The 12,356-nt window shown below is 40.1% G+C and overlaps 1 protein-coding gene across 2 annotated transcripts in view; it reads right to left on the bottom strand.

Annotated features, from left to right (window-relative positions):
- DNAJC6 (DnaJ heat shock protein family (Hsp40) member C6) overlaps nucleotides 1–12,356 on the bottom strand; it is a gene marked incomplete at its 5' end in the record, with an annotated part of 46,236 nt that overhangs the window by 12,012 nt on the left and 21,868 nt on the right. For both annotated transcript variants that reach the window (XM_083357829.1, XM_083357830.1), the window contains 7 exons: nucleotides 451–891; nucleotides 1,357–1,437; nucleotides 1,610–1,803; nucleotides 3,429–3,508; nucleotides 4,773–4,890; nucleotides 6,343–6,537; nucleotides 7,986–8,119. In XM_083357829.1, the coding sequence (XP_083213955.1) occupies nucleotides 451–891; nucleotides 1,357–1,437; nucleotides 1,610–1,803; nucleotides 3,429–3,508; nucleotides 4,773–4,890; nucleotides 6,343–6,537; nucleotides 7,986–8,119 (1,243 nt within the window). The remainder of the gene's footprint in view (nucleotides 1–450; nucleotides 892–1,356; nucleotides 1,438–1,609; nucleotides 1,804–3,428; nucleotides 3,509–4,772; nucleotides 4,891–6,342; nucleotides 6,538–7,985; nucleotides 8,120–12,356) is intronic.

Raw genomic sequence — 12,356 nt, 5'->3', positions numbered from 1 at the left:
TCTTATATTGCACATATTCACGGTCTCTGTCTTAAAATATACAACTGGGCTAGAAAGGATTGAAAATTCACACAAGGAAACTCTCCCATTCTCTTATCTCCCAATGCAATACTATGCCTATCCTTCAAAAAAAAAATCCAGATTTTCCTAAGTAGCATAAAATAGAGGGAGTGAAGAAACTGCTGGCAAATAGGGAAAATTGTCCAGCACTAAATGGAGGGCATTTACATCTGACTTCTGAGGGGAGATTAAAAAGAAAAAATCTTCTATGCAGATGTCTTAAAACCTAGCAGTTAGTAGCTGTATGAACGAATAATCACGAAGAGTAATTTTATGAATCCAAAGGAAGAAAGACACAACTCTTTTTCATGAGGAATCTTGTTTAGCATCAATTGCTTAAAGCGAATTTCTTTGTAAAACAAGGTTATGGTTAAGATTTTTTTTTTTTACCTTCTCCTATTCTTGGGGACAACGATGGGGATGCTGATGTTGCAGGCCGCCGTGGAGTTGACTGTGCCGAGCCAGCTCCGCCCATCTGGAAGACATCTTCAACAGCTCCCTGACCACCTTGGTTTAATCCTCCGGAATTTCCAACCCCGAAAAGGTCACTCAGCAAGTCTGAGTTAGATGGTAGTGCAGTGGAGGCTGCTGGATAGTTCATCGGAGTACCGTCCAAACCTAGAAGATCTATGTCCTCTGGCGGAGGAGGGCCTGGCTGCTCTTGCTGCTTTTTGCTGGGCTTTGAAGTGCCATGGATTTTGTCAGTGCTGGTGCCGCTGTGCTGACTGGAGAGGGATAACAGTTCCTCGTCGGATTGCTCGCTTTCTTCATGGACCAGTGCTGCCCTGTCCTCAGAGCCGGGATGAGAACTGGTTCTTTCTGCCTTTTGATCTAAGTAGTAAAAACAAGCGTGTTAGCTGGCAGCTTTGTGGTTCTTCTATGGCAGGAAAAAAAATAAATCCCCAGGGGTAAAACAGCCGCACGTGAAAGCAGACGATACCAACCATAATAATTAATTAAGTTATTCTTAATCCAAGTAATAGTGTTTCATTCTCGACGCGCGAAGAATATCCAAAATATAAATGAATGTATGGGGTTTGCATTCCAGTGTTGTTGTTTTTCCAGCCATACATTGCTGTGTGCAAATAGCAAGAATAAATCTGGCTGTGTCTTAGAAATTTCAGCTGAATTCCTTGCACATGCAGGTATTTTGTATAAATTAAAGAATGGCTGTGGACGACGGCGTAATATGTGTGAGGTCCCTGAAAAGAGGCAGCAAGATGAAGGAGGGAAGGAAACTAATAACTTAACGGCGAGTCCTGAAAGACAGATGACTTGAGGAGAAATCATATCTACCTTGCCAGCTGAGAGATGACAAGAATGCACCCTGGCCAACATTCTTTAGGTTATCTGGTGCTGCATCTACAGAACGTCTACCTATAATGTAAAAGGAGTCCAGGTAAATCAAAGATGAGTGAATTTAAAATAGCCAAGCTTGATATTTTCATGAAAGCTGAAATCTCCAGTCTTTGGCCATGCTGACTGGGGATTTTATGAAGTGGAACTCGTCATCTATGTGGGCACCAGGTTGGGGATTAATCCCCCTTACCTGCCAGAGCAAGGGTGTCTTGATGTTCCTGAGGCGATGAGAAAAGAATGCTTGGGTTGATGTCTTTTGTGGTGAAATTCTCCCACGGAGGAGTTAAGTCACTTTGCCTATCAGTGGAGTCTACTTCTATCTCCACAATGACGTGGAAGAGTTGGGGGTATTTTTCTGGTGAGTCACAGGCATCCAGCTCAGGCCTAAAGATTCAAATGAAATCAAAGAAAGGGTTTGGAAGATCGCCTGTTAAATCATATTTTGAGCCTGAATGTAGCAATGACAATTACTAATGCCATAGGATTAATTCTTTTTAAACGAACTGCTAATGATACGTGGTAGGAAGAAGTCCAATCAAACTTCCTAATAAAAATTTTAGTTAAGATGTAAGTATCTGGACGTTGGAGTACATTTTGCATTAGAAACAAAGAAGGGTATTTTGGACTTAAATGTATTCCCAGACTCCAAATGAATAAATACAGAAAATATGTCATAGATACCTGAAGGAAAAGACACACAGGTGGTCCTCCACTTACGACAGTTCAGTTAGTGACCATTCAGTTACAATGGCACTGAAAAATGTGACATATGACTGTTTTTCACCCTCATGACTGTTGCGATAGCCCCGCAGTCATGTGATCAAAATTCAGAAGCTTGTCAACTGAGTCATATTTATGATGTTGCAGTGGTTGGGGGGTGTCACGTGATCACCTTTTATGACTTTCTTACAAGCAAAGTCAATGGGGAAGCCCGAATCGCTTAACAACCATGTCACTAACTTAATAACTGCAGTGATTCACTTCAGAACCGTGGTACAAAAGGTCATAAAATGGGGTAAAATTCACTTAACAAACGTGTCACTTAACTACAAAAATTTGGGCCTCAATTGTGGTCGTAAGTCAAGGACTACCTGTATATAGTTCCTTTTAGAGGAGATAAAAAGGTGCATTCACATTTAATGTTTTCTTGGGTGAAAACCTACTTCCCGCATGAGATAGTTTTACAGAAATCTATGACCCAACCTAAGCATTCACAGAAGAAGTTATGATCCTTGTAAGCCTTCTCAACACCTCTGCTACTACAACTCAATTACTATTTCCTGAGCATTGACTGACTTCTTCAGCTAACAGAAAAGAGAAATAGTTATTAGTGCAGCTGAAAGGACTTAAGTAGAATTCTCTGGCCAAGTTAGCACTGTTGGCTTCTCTAATTACCTAAATTCATCTCTATATAGTGGCTGGTTTGCAGGCTTCTGAGCAATGAGCGTTGATTAGCCTTGCTCACTGCTCACATATTACATGAATAGGATGCCCAAGCCTGATGCAGAAGAATAAGTTGAAATTAATTTTAAATTCCCATGTGGTCTAAACTTTGCAATAATTATACTGTGAGTTTATTAGAATCGGCCTGTGCTTAATTTGATTTATTAAAAATTAGATTTGATACGTTGAAATATTTTACTCACTTTGCTGCTGAATTTACTTCGCTAAAGCATTGGAATTGTTCTTGTGGAATTATATTCTATAACCTAATTTGAAATATTCCTGTTTTGGAGGTGAATTAATATTTCTTGAACAAATCAAATCTACAGTTTCCACTTGTTAGCTTTTTGAGATGCTTATTACAAGAAGACCTCATAATATCCTCCTATATCAGGGGTAGGCAACCTTGGCTCTTTTATGACTCATGGACTTCAAGTCCCAGAATTCCTGAGCCAGCATAGCTATGTTGGCTCAGGAATTCTGGGACTTGAAGTCCATGAGTCATAAAAGAGCCAAGTTTGCTTACCCCTGTCCTATATGCAGTTCAGTGTTCTAAGGATACTTACTTAGTAAATTTTAATGTTGTTGATCCCAGAGGTACGAATCCAGTGTGAAACTGAATCTGGAACATTTGAGTGTTTGTCATCTGTAAGAAATGTTAAACACACGTAATTTTAAAATTAAAGAAAACAATAGCAAATTTCAGGTGTGTATTATGGAAGGATTCAATTTTATTACTGTATAAATAAATAAACAAATAAAAAAAATGTTGAAGCAATGAAAAAAATGAAAATTTGGTCTAGAGAAGAGTTCCCCAAACTTTCCAGCTTTGCAGACCAGACAGGAGGGGGAGAGGGGATGGTTCCGCACAAGTACAAATGGCGCATGCACACACATGATCACCCGCTGCTTGTGAAAGTGGGGATGTGTGCATGTGCACTTGCCTGCTGCTTGTACAAGTGGAGATGCCCGGTTCCAAAGAGCTCACAGCCTAGTAGTGAGCCATGGCCCAGGGGTTTGGGACCCTTGGTCTAGGGCAGGGGTAGGCAACCATGCTGGCTCAGGAATTCTGGGAGTTGAAGTCCACGAGTCATAAAAGAGCCAAGGTTGCCTACCCCTGGTCTAGGGAGCCAATTTCCTCTAGTGATTAAGGCACCTGGCTAGAAACTAATCTTGCCTTAGGCATGAAAGTTGACCAAGTGACTAGTCACTCTCCTCAAACGTAGGATCAAAGCACCTCACTAACTCTTTTCTAAGAACAGTCCAATTAACTAGGGCAGGAATCACTGGATTTTTCTGACTGCTTCAGGGCTGGATTAAGACCATTTGATGCACTAAACACAGCCCCACAACAGGGTCCCTTGGCTTTTCATTGCTTGACTGACGGCTGGCCCAATAAGAAATGAAAACTAAAGTTGAGTTTGGCAGTGAAAGTGTTAAGGGCATGATAGCTAGAGAGAAATACTCTGGAGTGCCACAAGCACATTCTTGTTTTGCTTAATTGGTTGATCCAGGGCTGGACTGGTTGTGGAAGCAGTATTTTTCATATTATCCTTGACACAATGCTTGTTATATGCAGGATGTGTGTTGCTTCTGTAGCAACCATGGTAATGAATGAATCTGTTCCTTTTCTATTTGCTGACATCAAGTACTGGTGTGAACATAATATTTCAGCAACATTATCAGAGCAAATTTTTTTCCTTCAGGTACCAAAGAATTTTCAGTAAGAAACATGATAACTTTTCTAAATTTGCTTTTCCATATCCTTACATTTTACTCATTACTCTAACAAACTGTCCTTTTGAGTGATATGCTTAAATCCAATTTTATAGCATAATATTACAATATTTTGGATCAGCTAATATTCCTTAACGTTTAACCTTGCATTTAAAAGATACATCAAGTCATACTTTAGCTTGAAGCCGTCCCCCAATGGTTGATCGCATATGGTAGACAGAAACAACTACATCACCATGGACAGTGACTCCTAGTGGAATAACAACTTTTCCTTCTTGAACACGGAATTCCCTAAGGGAAAAAAGCAAGCAGAACATTCTGTCTAAAGTGGTATTCATGAGGAATCAAAACAAAGAATTCACAGTGAATAAAGAATTATAACCCAGAAGGTGAACGCTGCAGTTCACTGTAGTTGAGTTGGGTGGAGTCAAAAAGCTCAATGCGGGGATTAAAATAAACAAATTATTTATTTTTATTCTGACTTCTGAGTGTAATGATCTGGCTATTCTCAAAAACTGCTCAGTTCATAGATTATACAGACAACAGCTCATATAGTAAATTTTGTGCAACTCATAAAATTTTCACTGCATCTACATGTAAGCTGTTTATGGTCAAACGTTACTGTATACTAAAATACTATCAGCAGGGGATGTGTGACATTCAAACTGCTCAGAAGCAAAAGCAAAACTTCAGAGGAAGACAAAATATCATCAAATATATGGAATCTGGAGGGACGTGGTGGCTCAGCAAGTTAGGAGACTGAGCTTGTTGATCAGATGGTCGGTCGAATCCCGAGTGCCGCATAACAGAGTGAGCGCCTGTTACTCATCCCAGCTTCTGCCAACCTATCAGTTCGAAAGCACGTAAAAATGCAAGTAGAAAAATAGGGACCACTACAGTGGGAAGGTAACAGCGTTCCGTGTGCCTTTGGCGTCTAGTCATGCCAGCCACATCACCACGGAGACATCCTCGGACAAGCGCTGGCTCTTCGGCTTTGAAACGGAGATGAGCACCGGCCCCTAGAGTCGGAAACAACTAACACGCATGTGCGGGGAAACCTTTACCTTTACCTTATATGGAATCCATGTCTAATAAATGCACAAAAGGGTTGGCTGATTGATGTCAGTCTGAAGGAAGGTGCATATGGATGGATGAACGTAGGAGATCCGTCAAAGGTATGAGAACTTCAATTGAGATTTCTATCTCCGTGAAGGAGGCAAGTAGCTGCTAAGATCCAATCAACATCAGTCATAATTGATGGAAAGCCAGGGTGCCTAGATCTTGAATTAGCTCACCTGTCCTACCATAAAAGGTAAAAGTAAAGGTTCCCTGCACATGCGTGCTAGTCGTTTCCAACTCTAGCGGCCGGTGCTCATCTCCGTTTCAAAGCCGAAGAGCCAGCGCTTGTCCAAGGACGTCTCTGTGGTCATGTGGCCGGCATGACTAGACGCCAAAGGTGCACGGAATGCTGTTACCTTCCCACCGTAGTGGTCCCTATTTTTCTACTTGCATTTTACGTGCTTTTGAACTGCTAGGTTGGCAGAAGCTGGGACGAGGAGTAACAGGCGCTCACTCTGCTACACGGCACTCGGGATTCGACCCACCAAACTGCCAATCTTCTGATCGACAAGCTCAGCATCCTAACCCACTTAGCCACCGCGTCCCTATGTGCTACCATAGGTAAATATATATTAAACATCCAAAGTGGGATTTTATCTGCCCGGTCAACAGAAAGGAACTTACTTCATTCTTTCATACTCCTGTGATGTTGTAAATATTCTAGTTTCTCCAATAAGGATGTCACAGAAAGGCCGGCAGCCATTTCTTTGCTTGTTGAAACAGGGCACTGGGCTGAGAAGGACTGATTTGATGGTTAGAGGCTTGCAGTGAGGCTGGACAGGCTTGTCTGCTATTAGATCACAAACGTATCCTAAATACCTGCAGTGAAAAAGGGAATTCAGAAAAATCTACATGTATTACTGCTTGTGTTCTTTGGCTCCACAGGGAACTTGGCTCATTATCATAGTGAAGATTTTCAACAGCATATCCTACTGACAAGAAAACCTAATTTTTAATAGATGTTTGCCAAAATGAAGTAATGTCAAGGGAGCAAATTCAATGAAAAATCCCCAGCTAATCAAGGAAGAAAACAAATAATATAGATTTGATACATTTGCCTAGAAAACTACAGAAACAAACTCGCCCCACCTTTAAGATAAGAGAATGAGTACTTAATATAGAAAAGGAGCAAAAATTTGCTGCTTAGTCTCCACTTTTCTGCTGCTTTTCTGGAAACCATGAGGCTTCTCCTCTAACCATTTGTGTGGCCAGCTACCAATCAACCAGCTGGTAGCAGGTTGCCCAGAAGAGCACAGGTCCCAAAATAAGTTGCATGTGGCCCATAATCAGCTTTGCTATAGAATTTAACCAATTTTCCCAATGCTTCTGTCCCCATCCCACCCCATGTGTGTTGTAGTATAATTTCCTACTTGGGAAGATAGGACCAGGCCGAGGAAGTCTGATCTAGAGGTTTCTGTCTGAATACACATTTTTCTACTTTTGAAAAGGTGATGGCTTCCTGTCTAAACCCATCTATTTATATTCTTTGGGAATAACTGAAGATTCTGGTGCCTGCTTTAACAGGACTCTCTCGATATATGTGAGAATGCAGCTGTAGACAACGAGAAGTGTGAAACCTTCAATAACATTGAGTGCTTGACACTATCATTGAAAATCTTTTTAAAACACTTGCCGAGCTTCAGCTGCCCAGCCAAATTGGATAATCCTATTCCCATTGATTTGAGTGCAGTTAGGAAAGCTGTTAGAGAGCCAGTTTGGTATAGGAGTGAAGGCACCAAGCTAGAAACCAGGAGACCATGAGTTCTAGTCTTGCATTAGGCACAAAGCCAAGTGGATGGCCTGGCACTAGTCACTCTCTATCTCAGCCCTGGGAAAAGGCGGTGACAAAAAATCTTGCCATAAAAACTGCAGGGACTTGTCCAGGTAGTCACTAGGAGTCAATATTGTCTCGAACAAAAATAAGGGTAGCTGTTGATGTTAAAGAGGGATGAGATTAACTAAAATCTGGATCCAGGAACCAAGAGTGGCACAGTGGTCAGAATGCAGCAACACAGGCTAATCCTGCCAACTGCCAGCAGTTCTATTTTCACCAGCTCAAGGTTGACTCAGCCTTCCATCCTTCCGAGGTGGCTAAAATGAGGACCCAGATTTTTGGGGGAAATATGCTAACTCTGTAAGCTGCTTAGAGAGGGCTGTAAAGCACTGTGAAGCGGTATATAAGTCTAAGTGCTATTGCTATTGCTAAGTGAATTAGTATCACCTGATATCATTTACATTGCACATGATTTAAAACACATTTACTATACCTTCTGTGGGATGGCCAGAGTACTACTCCAGGTCTCTTGGAATTTAGTAATTGAACCGCAGAAGCTGGATTAGAGAAGAGATGACAGAAACAGAACATTGCACTGACCAAGACTGCTGATGTCACACGACCATCCTGCCAGACAAAATGCAAGGCCCTCCATCAGGAAAATTTCACCTTTCAAATGAGCCACGTTTTTTTTTTTTTTGTTAAAACAAAATGTGTTGAATTTGGTTAAAACATTTTTTTTATAAACAAGATCTGCTCAATGCTGCTTTGAGGCTAAAAACAGAAGCTCCACAGAAACTCTTGAGATGCTTCCCTCTGAAAAAAAATGTTCACAGGATTACACTGATGAAAGAGAAGCAAACATTTGACTTCGGATGTGTGTTTTTTTAAAAAAAAGTGCAAAAAGAAGAAAACTACACAAGTGCTTCCTATGCAAAAGAAAGACCATTGGACAATGACAGTGAAAATTCCTTCTAGTGTAATGTGATGGAAACATACAACAATGGATTAAAAACTAGATAGGGATTGTGTGAGATACAGTTATTTTCAGGGCTTTTTTCTCATAGAACGTTCAGAACGGAGTTCTGGCACCTTTTTTGGATGGAACCTTGTAGGGTAGTCAAGGCAGGTTGTATGACGTGTGTGAGTTCCGGCACCTTTCTCTTTTACAAAAAAAGCACTGGTTATTTTTATACTTGGCACTGTGGCTCAGCGGAGACAGACTACACCAAAGCAAGGCCATCAAACAGAAGATGAAGAACAAACAGGGTAGAATTCTTCTCCGATTTGTTCTATGGTAATCCAGAGTGCAGAGGAAGAAAACAGCATCCTACCTATGGTTCCCAGCTAGGCCGGAAGTGAGTTATCATTGATTCAAGTCTACTTAGAGTGTGTCCGTCACAACAAACCAGAAGCATTCAAATTACAGACAGTAAGTGTCCAGTACTCAGATAATCAGTTTGCCAGAGAAAAAGCTTCCAGCTGTGGTATGTGATAAGGAAATTGTTGTGCAGAGATCTCCTTGTGCTACCAAAGAGTTGCACAGACAAGGAAGGGTACTGAGAGCAGCAAGAGTCACACAGTAAACACAAGAGTATACTGAGTTGTAAAAGCAAAAAGTAGTTTACTTTAAGGTGGTGTAAAAACAAAAATGCACAGTCAAAAATAAACAATCCAAGTAGCAATCCAAAATACAAAGTTTTCTTACCGGTCCAGAGGTCAATACACAGTTCAGGTAACAGAGCAAAAACAGTAACAGTAGAGCGCAGTAAATTCAGAGAGAGAGAGAGAGAAGCTACCTTATTAGCTCCCTCTTATGGCCATGAAAACACTCACACCCCCATTGGCCAATTAACAGTTAGAAGGTTCTCTTAAAGACATAACATCATGGTTAATATATTTTCAACCCAACATTGTAGGCTAACACCATATGCCTAACATTCTCCCCAGTCAGAGTAATCCAATATCGCTATTAAGAAGATAATTCTGTAACATTCCTTTCCAAAAATCTTTGATCTTCAGAGAAGTCTGATAAATAGACAACTTTGTGGCCTTCAAATGTTAAAGTTTACAACATGATTGATTTCCATGCTTCATGGTCAGTTGTGAGAGATGATAATGTTGGTAATTAAAAACATTTGGAGGGCACCCGAGTTTCATAAGTATATAATTTACATGGAAATCATATGCAGAAAAGGCTGGATATGCGGCTTCTCCCCAGTAAAACAAGCAGCAACTCGACAAGATTTTAAAGAGTTGTTCCTTACATACTGTGGCAATGCATGTCTTCAGCTGCATTGCTGATATAGAGTTAGGATAGAAGGATAAAATAAAACAACCAAAGTGACAGTGTGAAGACGTGAAGAATCTTATAAGATAAATAAAGATCTTGAGTGTTCTGTCTTCATCCAATCTATTGGCCAACACTGTTGGCTTCCTGGACGGATGTAAAGATCTGGTTCTTCCAGCTGGCACTGGGCTCAGAAAGTTGTCGGCATTGGAATTCTGTTGTTTACATGGTATGTTTGATGAGTTGACAATATAATTTTTAGGAGTCTCGACCCATTTTATTTTTAGTGGATCTGTACAGCTGGTTATTTTATTTCTGTTTACCTCCTAGACGAGTTTCTTAGGTGGATGGGTGGTTATATAAATTTGCTAAACAAACAGAGCTTTTTAGGGACTTGTGAGAGTTCCAAGCAAAATAAAGATAAAACAAGTTCCATAGACCCGTGAAAGACGATGGCTTGATTTGCACATTAAACCACAAACCACTCTTTATGAGCCATGATAAAGATAGCATTATGGTTTAGTAGGATATATGCAGTTTGCCCTTGTTTACCTTTGTTACGGAAAGATAAATATGGAGGGTTGTGCCTGTCTTATAGAATACACAAATGTGAAATAGACAACAGTTTGAGTGCAATTTTTTGAATGGTGGGATAAAATATTTAAATAAATAAATATGGAACATGATAGACATATGCTCACTAATCTGATTAGAACTTTTATGCATGAGAGTTTACCTTGAGGGAGTAAACGTTTAGTAAGACGTTCTTTAGTGCTTAAATATAAGTTTTGTCATCATTTCAAGAATTACAGTACTGTGTGGTCCATGGTGCTCTCTGAGCTGGTTATTTTCTGCAAGACCAAGGATCCCACAGTTCCACCCTAAGCTACAAATATCCTCTTCCATCAATTACAGTTGATGGAAGTTTCTACAGGCAATACTGAGGTGAGGAATCAAACCTGCCTGCCTATATCCCATCTCTATACAAATTTTCTAGTATCTTATTATTAATGAATTTGCTTGCACCTTCTGATTTATAGCTACTTTACTATAAAATCTGTAAAATAGTTTTCTAAAAGACAATGCGGTAGGATTGCCTGTTCTTCATATTATAATTTCAAAACTGTCCAACTAGTCAAGATTTGAGTGACAAAAAGCTGAAGTTTACTGAAGGGAAATAATGATTAATTTGTAGCTCTTACATGGATCTCTCTGAATCATGGTTCTGCTGCAGTATTGTGCCTTTGAAGAAATGGAAGAAAATGCCTTACTTCATTCTCTGTGATTTTAGGACACCAATAACTTATGAATCACTTAACAGAAGGCGGAAGAAAGGGGTATTTTGGGAAAACTGCTGATTACTAGAAATCTAATAAATGGCAGTGTTATGAATTAAATTACAAAGGTAAGGACTTTTGCTCCAGATTAACCACCTGGAATTCCACTGATACTACAGCTGATCTGTAGACTAGTGTTCCTATACCACTTGGCATTGAACAGGTGTCTCCAGATAGATTTATTTATCTGGCTAATAGTGTCCTAGGGACAGGACATCTTCATATGGGTTACCAAAAGTCATCAACAATTGGAACAACAGCCTTACCTCTGGTGGCAAGTGACATCTTTGAAGTTGCTTGGGGGGAAATCAGGAGAATCCATTAAGAGGCAACAATGCCAATGTGAGGGTGATCTCCAGACAAAAATACTTCAACTCTAGGATATGTCAGGTGTATCATCTCTGCAACTTGGTGGACTCTGATGGCCAGCTGTCAAAATTCTGTTGGTGGAGAAGGGGATTAACTTGCTTGATGTGTCTATCATGGCTCCCAAATGAACCATTTGCTAAGGACATCATCAGCTTTGATAAACTCTAGAAGTAGATGCCATACTGATAAGACGGGATGGTGCTAAGAAGCAAATATTAAAAATTGGGGGTCTGCAAGTAGGAATCACAGGAATATGACAGAGGAAGAGGTATGTATTGTTTTGATTATTTTAATGACCTGTATGCAAAAATGTGGATTATCAGATACTTCTTTGATGTGCTAACAATCAAGATTGGCTCCCATATTATTCCTCTCTTTTGGACCCACGGAGAAAACTGAATAAAGCATATGGGATCTTAGAGGAGGCATTATTGTTCTACATTTACTATATTTACATCGCTTAGGGGTACAGAGGTTGAAGACAACTGAAATGTATTCTTGGTCTTGGCTGGCCCCACTAAAAATAACTTCCTATATTCATTGTTATTGGTGAACAAAGGCCATCCAGGTATAAAAGAATAGAAAAAGTCTTGTTCATGGATGAGCAGGGTCTGACAGGCCAAGTGAAGAACTAAGTGGCGTACAATTTTATGAAGTCTGTACTCGAAAATCCAAATTCCATGAAAATTACTTTACTGTATTTTGGGGAAGCAAACTATTGTTACCCGATTTGCTTCCCCAGAGTTTAAATTATACCCATAATTTCCTTAATGTTTGGGTAGTCTCAATATTCTGGTAAGCCATAAAGCCAAAAACAAAAAACCCCAAACAAACCCCTGTGCTCTACAAGGAAGCTGGAAGGGAAGTT

Source organism: Vipera ursinii (genome assembly GCF_947247035.1).
Source record: "Vipera ursinii genome assembly, chromosome: 3".
NCBI classification, from domain to species: Eukaryota; Metazoa; Chordata; class Lepidosauria; order Squamata; family Viperidae; genus Vipera; species Vipera ursinii.
The sequence above is the reverse complement of the archived record's forward strand: the minus strand, read 5'-3'. Positions and strand labels throughout refer to the sequence as shown.